Source organism: Carassius carassius, chromosome 15, assembly GCF_963082965.1.
Source record: "Carassius carassius chromosome 15, fCarCar2.1, whole genome shotgun sequence".
Classification (NCBI taxonomy): Eukaryota; Metazoa; Chordata; class Actinopteri; order Cypriniformes; family Cyprinidae; genus Carassius; species Carassius carassius.
Genome location: NC_081769.1, coordinates 19,447,398 through 19,464,215, shown reverse-complemented (window position 1 = coordinate 19,464,215; position 16,818 = coordinate 19,447,398). Strand labels below are relative to the sequence as shown.

Sequence of the window (16,818 nt, the reverse complement as noted above, 5' to 3'; positions counted from 1 at the left end):
GGCAGTTTATTGCCCTTGTTCACTGATATTTTTAGAACCCTAATTGAGGCAGAACCTGCACCCACAGCACCCCAAAAGAAATCTGGGAATGACTTGAATTTCCATCAGCCCTTTAACCTGACATGGCATCTGTTGAATGATGGCATGTGGTGGTTTTGCCTAGTATGGTATTCAGAATACTGGTGTGACAGAAAAATCTTTAAGTTTATTAAGACAGAGACTGTCAGTCCTCTCTGGTATCTCCTCCTGGTGGACAAAAGTATGTGTTGCTTGTTTGGCCACCATTCCTGTTCTTGTCTTGTATCTTTTGCGATGAATATTTTTTAAAATAGACTCATTACCTAGATGTGTATACACTATAATGATTATACGAAGGCAGTGGGAATAAGAAAACAGCTTTTTTTATAAACAAACAGGAACTTTGTCTTAGTTATACTGGTGTCTTTGCATATTTGAAACTGCTGGTATGAGGGAAGCATATGAATGGCACATGACTCATTATTTCACCAATCATTAACGGTTGTTGCTTATTCAGGAACATACTGAAGGAGACCAAAATATTTGTATTGCTTTAGAATCGAGATAAGTTGATCAGGAATTCAGTTTTGCATGTTGTATTGTGAAATATACATAGAAAACGATAGAAAAACGTTTACAGCAGTATTTTTGCACATTTTAATAAAGCCATCTCATGTTAACATAATTTTGTTTTCCCAACTACATGATGACGAAAACACTTAAAACACACACACACACACACACACACACACACACACACACACACACACACACACACACACAGAACACTGTGTTTATGTAAAAAAAAAATTATTACAAATGCGTTAGAATGAATCATCACCATACGACACAAAACCTCCATAAAAATGTTAAAAAGTGTGTTTTTTTGGTCATTAATAAATGAGAGCTTGCTTAAAATACTCTCACTAAGCGTTCTTTCAGTAGTCACATCCATCTTATGAAAAATCTATATCTATATAAATAATAAAGATTCTCCCATTTCACATTTCTTCTGATACAAAACTTATCTTTAGGTTTAAAAATTTACTATTTGTGCTATTATGGATTTGGACTTAATCAAGAAAAAAATCAGATACACCACTGCTGACCACATAATAATACAAAAAAAACAATTAGGGCCAAAGAAAAACAATTTGCAGTTGATTGAAAGGTGAGTTTTCAATCTTATGTGTCTCATTTACACAAAAAATATGAGTTTTTTCGAGTGTGTTTGGAGAGTTTCGAGTTTTTAAGCATATGCCACAACAGTGCAGATGGCCTTGTAAACATCTGTCCACAGCTACAGTCAAAAGCCGCTTTGCATGTCTTCTTCACACACCGCCTGCCATTTCTATGCTTCTGTTTGTGCCAGGTCAATTTATGTGCCCCTTCAAATGTATTTCCGCACTGTGCACAAACAAATCGGACAGACTCCGCATGCTGGATCTGGTGTCTCAGCAAATACAGCTGCCTTTGGAACGACCTTCCGCACTGACATCTGTACAACCTTGACCCACGGTGTAAGTAGCGGTGACGCACCTTCAGCGAAGGCTGTCTTGAGACGGCCCCACAGTGGCGACAGGGGAAGATGGTCTTGGAGCGCCAGCTCTGCTTGAGTCGCTTCTGCAGAGCCAAATCCCTGCTTTGGTTCACAAACATGGCCACTACTTGTAACGGAGCCTGAACCTGGGCAGGAGGGATCTGTGGCTGGTTGTGTTCAGTAAGAGCAATGACCAGGGTGGGACAAGTGACTGAAGTCATCAGCGGGACGTTTACTGGTAGGGGCCTAATTGCTGCAGGTGTTTGTCTCAGAACAGGCCTGTTGGTTGAAACTAGACAGGGTGCTGAGACGTTCACTGTGGGTGAGAAGGATATGACGACTTGACTTGGAAAAGGTGGATTGGAAGTGGTAGGGATACAAGGAGTCATCCTGGACAGATTCGACATCAAGGGCTGCACTACTGAAGGTATATGGACAGGAATTTTCGGACGAGCGACACAAGAACTATGAGGGAAATGGGGCCTGATAAGTGTTTGTGGCATGGCCACAAATTGTGGAACCAAATCTGACACCTTAGCAGGAACCAAAGGAGTTGTCTGAAGCAATTGCTGCAGGGTTAAATGTGGAGGATCAGGGGCTGGGGAAATTGTTTTCACTGACTGGTGACGGCCACATGAGCTGCTTCTTGAGTCACTGTCATCAGATTCTGAGCTGAAGTCGTCATCCAGGTTGTACGCCGTGTCACCAGAGAGTAGTGAGTAAGTGTTGACATCTTCATCAGTGTCGGTACTTTCGTCATCCTCCATCAGTCCAATTTCATCCTCTGCAGCCACCTCACAAGCTGCAGTTTCTCTGAGCCCTCCGATGGCACTGCAAGTGTCATTTGTAGCTGCTTGATCTGAGACACAATATGAATGATCCATCAAGGTTATTTGTCTCATATCAGTGTATCTTATGTTCTCTTTGATGCCGATTTCTTCTGTCTGTTCCATTTTAACCACAGGTTTTACCTCCATTATGTCTTTCCGATGCTTTTCCATATGTCCATTCAGACGCCACGTGCACCTAAAGAGAGTTCTGCAGATTCCACACATAAAATTTTTCCTTGGATGGGCATTTTTTAAGTGTACTGCCAGCGAAATAACTTGTCCAAACTTTGTCCGACACAGGTGGCAAGACACCTCAGCTGTGTGTGTCTTGAAGTGATCTATCAGTTCATTCAGTAAGGGGATGTTTTCTCCACAAACACAGCACACAGAGCCTTCCTCACTTTTAGGTCCCAGTGGTGTCATGTAGTCATCCTCATCACTGCAGTCTTCTGAGAAACCTTGTAGAGGTGCAGAGATGATGTTGTAATAGCCCTAAAAACAAAGAAAACCATCCTGTGAAAACTGGTCGTTTACACAGTGTACATTTCATAAAAGGAGGGATGTAACGATTCATTCGATTGAGATTTAAGAAAAATTATTAAATTAAATGATTCCTTTTATTATTGTTGTACAAAATGCTGGACGTTTCTTTGTGACAGATATATAACAATATAATAATCTACTAATATAGCACTTGCATATCATTGCGCTTTTGTTGGTTTTGATTACTTATATTTCCCTCATGTGTAAGTCGCTTTCGATAAAAGTGTCTGCTAAAAAACAAAATGTAAATATAATGTAAATGTAAAAAAGATAAATTACTAAATAAACTAAATTGACATTTTAAAACAAGGCCCAAAGCAAATAAATAAGAAACCCAAAAGAAATCACTTCATATAAACAAAAGGCTTTGTCTGTGCTCTTTCCATTTAAAATTAGAGGCAGGCAATCGCTGCATTTTAATCATTATCCAAACGAAGATGCTGCATATTTGGAACAAGAGCCGTTTTTAATCTAAATTAGATTCAATAATTTAGAAATTTGAAACAAAAACAATGATTTGACTTCAGATTTGTGAAACTATACATAAATGAATATCTGCATGAAACAAACAGCAGACAAGCTGAATGAGATGCAGTTTCACTCTCTGCCAGCAGGTGGTGCTTAAAGCGTTTTCCTTGGTTTCCACTGTAAACAAAGCAGTGCTGCACTTATGAACTTTAATATGCATTATACAGAGGCAAGATGAAAACAAAAAATACCATCTAAACTTTTCTAAAGAGAGTAAGTTCCCCTCAGACATCCATTCATATAAACTCTAGTACCCCTATCTGAATCGCGATTGTTTAGCAATTTAACCGATTTGAATAGTCACCTATTTGAATCTTTTTCAACCAGCTCGCAGTTAATCCTTACATCCCAACATAAAAGAGCAGAAAACAGGGAGGGGGGGGGGGCATGATGTAATGCTTTCACTTTAATTTAATATTAATATATTACGTAAGGATGTAAGGATTACTGGTTTGATGATAAATCATGATAAAATTCCCCACAGTTAGTATTACCTTTTCTTATTTTCAGTGAGATTTTGTTTGGGTGTAGTACCAAGCTTTTCCACTAGATGAACATCAAACACCATTAGTAAACATTTAAGGGTGCCTTCATTTCCATAAATGGTTTGAGTGACCTGAAACATGTTTTTCCATACTTTAATCAATATTTATGAAGTAGACATCCCAATCGGAAGTATTAAGGGTCAGTATGGCAGTATTTGATTTCAATTCAACCTCAAAAAACATTAAGGACATTCTACGAGAACCCTGGACTTGTGTTATAGTTCACAATGAATCAAAAATGATAATCTATAGTTTTTTTCCTATACATTCAAAAAACTTTTAGACCTTTTTTTCTCAAAAAATACAATGGATGTTATCTTTTGAACACTCTCCATGAAAATCAATAAAGATTTTTACAGATTTTTCATGATTTTATCTATTCATCACTATTTCAAAGTAAAGGTCAGAACACACTCTCTGACTCTGATGAGTACTCTTCTTGCATATTATTAAATTACAGTTGTTCTGTAAAATATTTCAAAAATCAGTCACCAAATATCAAAACAACAGTCTTTAAGCTTTCCAATGATATATAGCTTGTCAAGATTACTTTAGGTTCATGTAATGGCAAGTGGGCCAACCGGTGGGCCCTTTACATTTAACAGGTTAAAGCTGCAGTCCATAACTATTGACGCTCTAGCGATTAATAAACAGAACTGCTTGCGTCTTGCAGAAGAACATTGTAGCCGGAGCTACTTCTCTCTGTTTATGTCTATGAAGAATCACAAAGTTACCGGGTTACTCCGCCGCGGTACCCCCGAAGCAATCTAAAATAGCCCGAATATAAACACTTATTATAGATGTACCCTAGTGATTCAGGACAGGCTAAAAACACGGTTTGGAAAATGGATTCATGGTGTACTCGCTTATTATATACATTTTGTAAATCTTGAACACAAAAAAAGTTACGGACCCCGCAGCTCTGATTGGTTGTTTCTTACCGGGAGCGGTCGAATTTCTGCAAATGGCAATAGGACCACTGGGAGGAGCCAGAGGAGCTTGATTTTTTCACAGATTATCTGTCTCATATTCTACTGTCAGGACATAATGACAGGTTTCACAAATACATTTTTACAAAAGTTACCTACTTCAGCTTTAAAGACTGAAAAGTGAGGTTAACCTTTTTATGGAACTTCTGCAAAGCTTTACTTGAACATTTACATTAGATATCTGAACATGCTATTAGATAAATTGTTGTCGCTCATGTTGTCATTTAAAGTCCGGGGGTCATTGCATTGGTAAGGTTATTGTTTTAGTGACTACGCAAACAAAACTTTTTTTTTTTTATATATATATATATAACTTGGTGAAGTGATTTATGTGTCAGTACTTTATGAACATTTCCAGCACATTTTTACAATACCGTGATAATACTGATAGCTGTGATAATTTTGGTGACTATAATCATGATAAGAAATTATCTTACCCTTGCATCCCTAATATTAGGAGGGATGGCGTTGACATCTTCATCAGTGTCGGTACTTTCGTCATCCTCCATCAGTCCAATTTTATCCTGTGCAGCCACCTCACAAGCTGCAGTTTCTCCGAGCCCATCCTCATACTCTACCTTCAGTTTAAAGCTTAGATGCTCTCGCTCTGATTGAACCGAAGGGCATAAGGAAAAGCTCAAGGTATCGTTTTGTTTATCAAAAAGAGGCAATCTTTCGGTTTGTGTTTCGATGCGTGACTCTTGATTTGTGGAGTTTGTATCATTGTCGATGTGTTTCTGGATGGCACTGCAAGTGTCATTTGTAGCTGCTTGATCTGAGACACAATATGAATGATCCATCAAGGTTATTTGTCTCATATCAGTGTATCTTATATTCTCTTTGATGCCGATTTCTTCTGTCTGTTCCATTTTAACCACAGGTTTTACCTCCATTATGTCTTTCCGATGCTTTTCCATATGTCCATTCAGACGCCACGTGCACCTAAAGAGAGTTCTGCAGATTCCACACATAAAATTTTTCCTTGGATGGGCATTTTTTAAGTGTACTGCCAGCGAAATAACTTGTCCAAACTTTGTCCAACACAGGTGGCAAGACACCTCAGCTGTGTGTGTCTTGAAGTGATCTATCAGTTCATTCAGTAAGGGGATGTTTTCTCCACAAACACAGCACACAGAGCCTTCCTCACTTTTAGGTCCCAGTGGTGTCATGTAGTCATCCTCATCACTGCAGTCTTCTGAGAAACCTTGTAGAGGTGCAGAGATGATGTTGTAATAGCCCTAAAAACAAAGAAAACCATCCTGTGAAAACTGGTCGTTTACACAGTGTACATTTCATAAAAGGAGGGATGTAACGATTCATTCGATTGAGATTTAAGACAAATTATAAAATTAAATGTGTCCTTTTATTATTGCTTTAACAAAATGCTGCACATTTCTATGTGAAATTGAAATATAACTCTATAATAAACTTATATAGCACTTGCATATCATTGCTCATTTGTTGGTTTTGATTACTTATATTTCCCTCATTTGTAAGTCGCTTTCGATAAAAGTGTCTGCTAAAAAACAAAATGTAAATATAATGTAAATGTAAAAAACTAAATTGACATTTTAAAAGAAGGCCCAAATCAAATAAATAAATAAGTAAACCAAAAGAAATCACTTCATATAAACAAAAGGCTTTGTCTGTGCTCTTTACATTTAAAATTAGAGGCAGGCAATCACTGCATTTTAATCATTATCCAAACGAAGATGCTGCATATTTGGAACAAGAGCCGTTTTTAATCTAAATTAGATTCAATAATTTAGAAATTTAGCAAAAACAATGATTTGACTTCAGATTTGTGAAACTATACATAAATACACTCACCTAAAGGATTATTAGGAACACCATACTAATACTGTGTTTGACCCCCTTTCACCTTCAGAACTTTCGCCTTAATTCTACGTGGCATTGATTCAACAAGGTGCTGAAAGCATTCTTTAGAAATGTTGGCCCATATTGATAGGATAGCATCTTGCAGTTGATGGAGATTTGTGGGATGCACATCCAGGGCACGAAGCTCCCGTTCCACCACATCTCAAAGATGCTCTATTGGGTTGTTCAAGAAACCAATTTGAAATTATTCGAGATTTCTGACATGGTGCATTATCCTGCTGGAAGTAAACATCAGAGGATGGGTACATGGTGGTCATAAAGGGATAGACATGGTCAGAAACAATGCTCAGGTAGGCCGTGGCATTTAAACGATGCCCAATTGGCACTAAGGGGCCTAAAGTGTCCCAAGAAAACATCCCCCACAGAATTACACCACCACCACCAGCCTGCACAGTGGTAACAAGGCATGATGGATCCATGTTCTCATTCTGTCTACACCAAATTCTGACTCTACCATCTGAACGTCTCAACAGAAATTGAGACCCATCAGACCAGGCAACATTTTTCCAGTCTTACACTGTCCAATTTTGGTGAGCTCGTGCAAATTTTAGCCTCTTTTTGCTATTTGTAGTGGAGATGAGTGGTACCCGGTGGGGTCTTCTGCTGTTGTAGCTCATCCGCCTCAAGGTTGTGTGTGTTCTTCACAAATGCTGTGCTGCATAACTCGGTTGTAACGAGTGGTTATTTTAGTCAAAGTTGCTCTTCTATCAGCTTTAATCAGTCGGCCCATTCTCCTCTGACCTCTAGCATCAACAAGGCATTTTCGACCACAGGACTGCCGCATACTGGATGTTTTTCCCTTTTCACACCATTCTTTGTAAACCCTAGAAATGGTTGTGCGTGAAAATCCCAGTAACTGAGCAGATTGTGAAATACTCAGACCGGCCCGTCTGGCACCAACAACCATGCCATGCTCAAAATTGCTTAAATCACCTTTCTTTCCCATTCTGACATTCAGTTTTGAGTTCAGGAGATTGTCTTGACCAGGACCACACCCCTAAAGCATTGAAGCAACTGCCATGTGATTGGTTGATTAGATAATTGCATTAATGAGAAATTGAACAGGTGTTCCTAATAATCCTTTAGGTGAGCGTAAATATCTGCATGAAAGAAACAGCAGACAAGCTGAATGAGATGCAGTTTCACTCTCTGCCAGCAGGTGGTGCTTAAAGCGTTTTCCTTGGTTTCCACTGTAAACAAAGCAGTGCTGCACTTATGAACTTTAATATGCATTATACAGAGGCAAGATGAAAACAAAAAATACCATCTAAACTTTTCTAAAGAGAGTAAGTTCCCCTCAGACATACATTCATATAAACTCCTACCCCTAATTGAATTGAGATTGTTTAGCATTTTAACCAATTTGAATCGTCACCTATTTGAATCTTTTTCAATCGGCTCGCAGTTAATCCTTACATCCCAACATAAAAGAGCAGAAAACAGGGAGGGGGGGGGGCATGATGTAATGCTTTCACTTTAATATTAATATATTACCTAAGGATGTAATGAGGATAAATCATGATAGCATTCCCCAGGGTTAGTATTACCATTTCATATTTTAAATTGTGGCCAATCACCGAAGGTGTGTAGACACCTATTGTATTCCGTTGGAATTCTTATTCTTCTTTCGTTTACATTTCTTCTGCTTTTGGAGTCTATGGCAGCCCATACAACTGCTTGTGGGAAACATGTGAAATTTGGCTTTCACTCTAATATAATATTGATATATATTACCTAGGGATGTAACGATTACCGGTTTGACAATAAAGAATAAAAAATCATGATAAAGTTCCCCACAGTTAGTATTACTGTTTCATATTTTAATTACCATTATAACCGTAATAGATTACCGCAATATGAACAACTGAAGATAAATAAATTCGGTCCAGCATAAAGCAAAAATTTAAGTAACAGTCTCACGTGTGCACAGCACGCAGAGTTGTTTTGTTTAGTGTGAAAACCTTTTTTTACAGTCTATGGGAAAACATGGCGGAAAAGCTAGAAGGTTTTAAAAGAGTGCTAAGGGAATTATAAAAATTAATATATGTATGAACTAATTATATGAATGTACCTCTGAAGGTACTGACTGTCTTCAGAAAAGATTTGATGGTGTTTTGTTTTCATCTTTGCTCTATGTAATAGAGTAATGTGTGTTAATGTAATCTTAGTTCATTTCTCTTGGTTCATGTCAAATCAATTTTGCTAAATAAATCGCACCTGACTATAAGTCGCAGGACCAGCCAAACTATGAAAAAAAGTGCAACTTATAGTCCGGAAAATACGGTAGAATTATTTATGGACCAGAAAAAAATGAATAAAATCATTTATTAATCAAATATCATTTTGACCTAACCCTTTTCTTTATTTAAAGACTGAAATGTGAGGTTTACCTTTTTCGCAAAGCTTTACTTGAACATTTACATTAGATATCTGAACATGTTATTAGATAAATTGTTGTCGCTCATATTGTCATTTAAAATCAAAGTCATTGGTAAGGTTATTGTTTTAGTGATTATGCAAACTAAATGTTTTGTTTTTAAAAAAAAAAAAGTATATATAACTTGGTGAAGTGATTTATGTGTCAGTACTTTATGAACATTTCCAGCACATTTTTACAATACCGTGATAATACTGATAGCTGTGATAATTTTGGTGACTATAATCATGATAAGAAATTGTCTTACCCTTGCATCCCTAATATTAGGAGGGATGGCGTTGACATCTTCATCAGTGTCGGTACTTTCGTCATCCTCCATCAGTCCAATTTTATCCTGTGCAGCCACCTCACAAGCTGCAGTTTCTCCGAGCCCATCCTCATACTCTACCTTCAGTTTAAAGCTTAGATGCTCTCGCTCTGATTGAACCGAAGGGCATAAGGAAAAGCTCAAGGTATCGTTTTGTTTATCAAAAAGAGGCAATCTTTCGGTTTGTGTTTCGATGCGTGACTCTTGATTTGTGGAGTTTGTATCATTGTCGATGTGTTTCTGGATGGCACTGCAAGTGTCATTTGTAGCTGCTTGATCTGAGACACAATATGAATGATCCATCAAGGTTATTTGTCTCATATCAGTGTATCTTATATTCTCTTTGATGCCGATTTCTTCTGTCTGTTCCATTTTAACCACAGGTTTTACCTCCATTATGTCTTTCCGATGCTTTTCCATATGTCCATTCAGACGCCACGTGCACCTAAAGAGAGTTCTGCAGATTCCACACATAAAATTTTTCCTTGGATGGGCATTTTTTAAGTGTACTGCCAGCGAAATAACTTGTCCAAACTTTGTCCGACACAGGTGGCAAGACACCTCAGCTGTGTGTGTCTTGAAGTGATCTATCAGTTCTTCAGTAAGGGGATGTTTTCTCCACAAACACAGCACACAGAGCCTTCCTCGCTTTTAGGTCCCAGTGGTGTCATGTAGTCATCCTCATCACTGCAGTCTTCTGAGAAACCTTGTAGAGGTGCAGAGATGATGTTGTAATAGCCCTAAAAACAAAGAAAACCATCCTGTGAAAACTGGTCGTCCACAGTGTACATTTCATAAAAGAGAAGAAAACAGGAAAGGGGGTCATGATGTAATACTTTCACTTTAATATAAATTTATATTTATTACAATTTAATTGTTTTTCATGTTTTTGAAAGTTGCTTATCCTTACCTTGAGTGCATTTATCAAAAATACAATAATATAATACAATACAATACAATAATATAACATTAATATTATTAAATTGTAATTTAATTTTAAAATGTAATTAATTCCTGTGATAGCAAAGTCGAATTTTGAGCTATTTCCTAGTGAAAATGCTATGCATGTCACTCAGAGTCACCCAGTTGTCATGATCATCTCTCTGGAGCAACAGGTCTAAATACTTAGCTTAAGGGCACAATGGCAGAGATATTGCAGCAGAAATAATATTAGAATAGATCCCTAAACTAAAAATAACACTTCTGACATACCACTACCAAGAAAACCATCTGAAAATTGTTTCAGAACAAGGTGAGTAAATGCCAGGCCTATTTTGCTTTTTGTGCATGGGCATGACTGAGTTGGTCAGCAGATGTCAAGCATGTCATTCAATTGCAATTCAGAAAGTCTTCTGCTAGAAAAACACTATTAATACAGCAAGTAACTCCTTAGTACAAATGAGAACGTCACACCAGAATTTGTGTGTTTCCCTGCAAGTTCATAGAGAGGAGTTTTTAAACGTTCTCTCATGTAGGAGTAATTCATGCATCACTTACATGCTGTTGAATACCAGAGACACCACCTTGCTGCAGCTGTACTTTGGCTTTAGCAACAAACTCCACCTCCTCAAATGGTAAGATTTCCATTACAACTCTTGAGCAGCTACTTCAGACTGAAACAGTAAGAAAAAAACTATAGATAACCAACGCACAAACACACAAAAAGGTGCAACAGTATTGCAGTCTTTATACACCTGCATTACCTTGTCATTAATGTCTTTTCCTATAATATACAATCAGTTTGAATCTTGTTCCAGAAACTTTAGAGGGTGTGGTCTGTGTTTGAGCAGTTAGAGGTTTTCAGGGGTTTTTTTTCTGTCAAAGTAAAACAGTGACGTTATGTCAGGCAGATATCACACTCTATTAAATAATAATAAAAATATAAACTATACTATGTATAAACAACCTGACATGTAAAAGGACAAGATAAGAGCTAGTGGCAGACCTTTCATTGTAGCATGTTTCTCACACCTTCTAGAGTATGTAAAAGGAGTTGAAATCGAGAGAGACCGCCACATAAACGCATATACTTGATGATTTCATTAATAATTTTCGAGTTTTGTTGCTGGCTACTCCCACAAACATGTACGCACGCGCGAGTGCGTCTCCTAAATTCGTCCGGCAACAAGTATATGTATTGCGCATGCGCAACATATTATTCCTTGTTTTTTCCTTTTCCATATCCGCTCAAGAGGGTCGTAACTCTGACGTCACGCATCACCGCTTCCGAGTCCAAGCACTGTAGTGTCGTTCCTTCTGGGATACTTATGCTTTTCAGAAACAAAACTCTCTCCTTGGGTTCATTGTGTAATCCTGAGCCTGTCAACACACCTATTAGTAAGATATGTTTCACTGAAAAAAAGGAAGAAATTATAAAGTAAGAGTTCTATTCCTTGAATACATTATTTCTGCCCCTCCTGCAATCTCATATTGGAAGAGGCTTTTTTATCATTTAAAATGGAAAAATATACGGTCCATACAACATAGATTTCCCCTCAAATACAAAGTAAAATAAATATATCCCCGAATTGTTTTTTTTTTATATTTTATTTTTATTTTTTTAAGTGGATTCTAATGCCTGCTTTATAATAAATCAAATTATTTTCCTGTGCAGATTTTATATTAATAAATGTAAATTCTCAAACTGTAAACCAATTCTTTTGGTATTTTTGCATGAGATAAAACATTTAAATACAATCTCGTCATTTTTTAACCCAAAAGCGCTCCGAACTTGTAAAATTTGCATGAACTACAAACTTTTTACTTTATTAAATGATTAGATTCCCTTTCATTTAAGTAATGCCCTCTTTCTGTATCCTTTTCTTTTTTGTTAATGTGACACTCTCTACCTTTTTTGTGCTATGATTTTGTTGAAGTATTCTCTTTGTCTATTCTTTATATTTTGTTATTCTTAAAATTATTGTTGTGTTCTAACTCTGTTTTATAGTGTAAACGGAATGTTCAAATAAAGCATTTGAAAGGAAAAAAAACATTGGTATCGTGTCGTGTCGTAACGTTACCCTGTTTTTAAACAGTCTATGGTTGTAAATTACCCTGTTTTTATACAGTCTATGGTTGTAACATTACCCTGTTTGTAAACAGTCTATGGTCGTAATGTTACCCTGTTTTTAAACAGTCTATGGTCGTAACGTTACCCTGTTTGTAAACAGTCTATGGTCGTAACGTTACCCTGTTTGTAAACAGTCTATGGTCGTAACGTTACCCTGTTTGTAAACAGTCTATGGTCGTAACGTTACCATGTTTTTATACAGTCTATGGTCGTAACGTTACCCTGTTTTTATACAGTCTATGGTCGTAACGTTACCCTGTTTTTAAACAGTCTATGGTCGTAACGTTACCCCGTTTTTAAACAGTCTATGGTCGTAACGTTACCCTGTTTTTATACAGTCTATGGTCGTAACGTTACCCTGTTTTTAAACAGTATATGGTCGTAACATTACCCTATTTTTATACAGTCTATGGTCGTTATGGTCGTAACGTTACCCTGTTTTTATACAGTCTATGGTCTTAACGTTACCCTGTTTTTATACAGTCTGTGGTCGTAACGTTACCCTGTTTTTAAACAGTCTATGGTCGTAACGTTACCCTGTTTGTAAACAGTCTATGGTCGTAACATTACCCTGTTTTTATACAGTCTATGGTCGTAACGTTACCCTGTTTTTATACAGTCTATGGTCATAAAGTTACCCTGTTTTTATACAGTCTATGGTCGTAACGTTACCATGTTTTTTATACAGTCTATAGTCGTAACGTTAACCTGTTTTTATACAGTCTATGGTCGTAACGTTACCCTGTTTTTAAACAGTCTACAGTCGTGGCCAAAAGTTTTGAGAATTACATAAATATTAGTTTTCAAAAAGTTTGCTGCTAAACTGCTTTTAGATCTTTGTTTCAGTTGTTTCTGTGATGTACTGAAATATAATCATAAGCACTTCATACGTTTCAAAGGCTTTTATCAACAATTACATGACATTTATGCAAAGTATTTGCAGTGTTGGCCCTTCTTTTTCAGGACCTCTGCAATTCGACTGGGCATGCTCTCAATCAACTTCTGGGCCAAATCCTGACTGATAGCAACCCATTCTATCATAATCACTTCTTGGAGTTTGTCAGAATTAGTGGGTTTTTGTTTGTCCACCCGCCTCTTGAGGATTGACCACAAGTTCTCAATGGGATTAAGATCTGGGGAGTTTCCAGGCCATGGACCCAAAATTTCAACATAATGGTCCCCGAGCCACTTAGTTATCTCTTTTGCCTTATGGCACGGTGCTCCATCGTGCTGGAAAATGCATTGTTCTTCACCAAACTGTTGTTGGATTGTTGGAAGAAGTTGCTGTTGGAGGGTGTTTTGGTACCATTCTTTGTTCATGGCTGTGTTTTTGGGCAGAATTGTGAGTGAGCCCACTCCCTTGGATGAGAAGCAACCCCACACATGAATGGTGTCAGGATGCTTTACTGTTGGCATGACACAGGACTGATTGTAGCGCCAAACAATCGGAAAGGGGCTTCATCGGAGAATATGACTTTGCCCCAGTCCTTAGCAGTCCATTCACTATACTTTCTGCAGAAGATCAATCTTTCCGTGATGTTTTTTTTGGAGAGAAGTGGCTTCTTTGCTGCCCTTCTTGACACCAGGCCATCTTCCAAAAGTCTTGGCCTCACTGTGTGTGCAGATGCGCTCACACCTGCATGCTGCCATTCCTGAGCAAGCTCTGCACTGGTGGCACTCCGATCCCGCAGCTGAATCCTCTTTAGGAGGTGATTCTGGCGCTTGCTGGACTTTCTTGGACGCCCTGAAGCCTTCTTTACAAGAATTGAACCTCTTTCCTTGAGGTTCTTGATGATCCTATAAATTGTTGATTTAGATGCAATCTTTGTAGCCACAATATCCTTGCCTGTGAAGCCATTTTGATGCAGTGCAATGATGGCTGCACGCGTTTCTTTGCAGGTCACCATGGTTAACAATGGAAGAACAATGATTTCAAGCTTCACCCTCCTTTTAACATGTCAAGTCTGCCATTCTAACCCAATCAGCCTGACATAATGATCTCCAACCTTGTGCTCGTCAACATTCTCACCTGAGTTAACAAGACGATTACTGAAATGATCTCAGCAGGTCCTTTAATGACAGCAATGAAATGCAGTGGAAAGGTTTTTTTGGGATTAAGTTAATTTTCATGGCAAAGAAGGACTATGCAATTCATCTGATCACTCTTCATAACATTCTGGAGTATATGCAAATTGCTATTATAAAAACTTAAGGAGCAACTTTTCCAATTTCCAATATTTATTTAATTCTTAAAACTTTTGGCCACGACTGTATGGTCATAACGTTACCCTGTTTTTATACAGTCTATGGTCGTTATGGTTGTAACGTTACCCTGTTTTTATACAGTCTATGGTCGTAACGTTACCCTGTTTTTATAGTCTATGGTCGTAACGTTACCCTGTTTTTACAGTTTTTTTTATAAAACAACAAACGATGCTAATTTACTTAGTTATGCAAGTGTTGTGTCTTAACATTAAAAATAAACTATTTCAGGGCGTTTTTTAAAGACGTAATAGAGAAAAAGCTGGAGCACTTAGGTGATAAGATATGTTTTCATCAGTTTCAGGCTCTACTGTAAATATCAATAAATGCAAACTGTTTCCATTGAAAGATATACCTGATGGTGTGACTGAATTGTGTGGTATACAGTTAAAACCCACTCTTCTTAATTGGGAATCAAGAGATTTCAGGAATCAACATTAAATTTAGAATATAAGAATGATTTATTTTATCATGATAAGCCTTTAGAGATTTTTTTTTTCTTAATTTGTTTATTATTTTAGAGAAATATCACATTCATAAATGTCGATGTCAAAGAGTACATCTATTTTTTTTACAATTTAAATTTGAGCAGTTTCTTAAAGTGACTGAAGGTGTAAGTAACTCTAAAGAAAAAAAAAATTATAGATTGTTGCAAAGCCTTGAATCTTCAGCATTTTTAAGGACCTTTGCACTTATTTTATAGTTATAGATGGATTTGTTCTCAATGCCCCTACTTTTCCTAATTTGCATTATTTATTTATTTTTTTTAACAGTCAGTCTTTTTGAATATATTGATATTTTTGAAGTGAAGTGAAGTGAAGTGACATTCAGCCAAGTATGGTGACCCATCCTCAGAATTTGTGCTCTGCATTTAACCCATCCGAAGTGCACACACACACAGAGCAGTGAACACACACACACTGTGAGCATACACCCGGAGCAGTGGGCAGCCATTTATGCTGCGGCGCCCGGGGAGCAGTTGGGGGTTCGATGCCTTGCTCAAGGGCACCTAAGTCATGGTATTGAAGGTGGAGAGAGAACTGTACATGCACTCCCCCCACCCACAATTCCTGCCAGCCTGGGACTCGAACTCACAACCTTTCGATTGGGAGTCCGACTCTCTAACCATTAGGCCACAACTTCCCTACTTTTTGCTTTCATTGTTAATTTGTATGTGAATTGTTACTTAATAAAGCATAAAAAACAGTGCTGAATTACACACAGAATGTGGTGTAATACTATAAAAACTTCTAATCATAACCTTTATCTCCATACCAAAATCCCAGATAGCCTTACAGGGATTCATCTTTCGTAAATATTCGTATCTGTGATGCCAAGACTGTAGTGTCCACTCTTGTGTTATTATAATTTTTTTTTAAGTTTAGCTTAAATGTGTAATATGAACAAATAGTGCTCAAACACGGCCATCTAGATGGTATTCTCAAGTGAAACGAGTGGAGGCTTGGACTCGGAAACAGCATTCCTTATGTCACGACTTAACAAGCGGATAGCTTTCTGTTTACAGTTGTCTTTTGTTAGTCTACACTCTTAAAAATAAAGGTGCTTAAAAATTTTCTTCATATGATGCCACAGAAGAACAAATTTTGGTTCCACAAAGAACTATTCAGTCAAAGGTTCTTTAAAGAACCATGTCTTTCTTACCTATTTATAATCTGAAGAACCTTATTTCACTACAAAGACCTTTTGTGAAACTTGAGTGTACAATACAAATTTATATATTAATTGATGCTACTGTATGTTGCTGAAACACATTTAATAAACAACATATTTTCCTATAGCATACATTTCAGTGTAGAGTGAATATTATCTTGTAATTATATCTGATAATA

General features: G+C 37.3%; 1 protein-coding gene across 1 annotated transcript; it reads right to left on the bottom strand.

The window, feature by feature from the left end:
• Window positions 1-1,408: 1,408 nt before the first annotated feature.
• On the bottom strand, window positions 1,409-11,749 carry LOC132157920 (uncharacterized). The gene is made up of 7 exons (XM_059567177.1): window positions 11,582-11,749; window positions 11,340-11,451; window positions 11,134-11,249; window positions 9,577-10,376; window positions 5,431-6,231; window positions 1,536-2,880; window positions 1,409-1,425 (listed from the first exon to the last, which is right to left on the bottom strand). Exons 4-7 carry the CDS (start codon window positions 10,108-10,110, stop codon window positions 1,409-1,411), a joined length of 2,697 nt encoding a protein of 898 aa, XP_059423160.1. The 5' UTR covers window positions 10,111-10,376; window positions 11,134-11,249; window positions 11,340-11,451; window positions 11,582-11,749.
• Between the last annotated feature and the right edge of the window lie 5,069 nt (window positions 11,750-16,818).

Coding starts and splice junctions, on each gene's coding strand:
- LOC132157920 (XM_059567177.1), bottom strand. CDS start 10,110: ATGTGTGGAATCTGCAGAACTCTCTTTAGGTGCACGTGGCGTCTGAAT. Junction 6,232..9,576: donor CTAATATTAGGGATGCAAGG/GTAAGACAATTT, acceptor CTTTGTTTTTAG/GGCTATTACAACATCATCTC. Junction 2,881..5,430: donor CTAATATTAGGGATGCAAGG/GTAAGATAATTT, acceptor CTTTGTTTTTAG/GGCTATTACAACATCATCTC.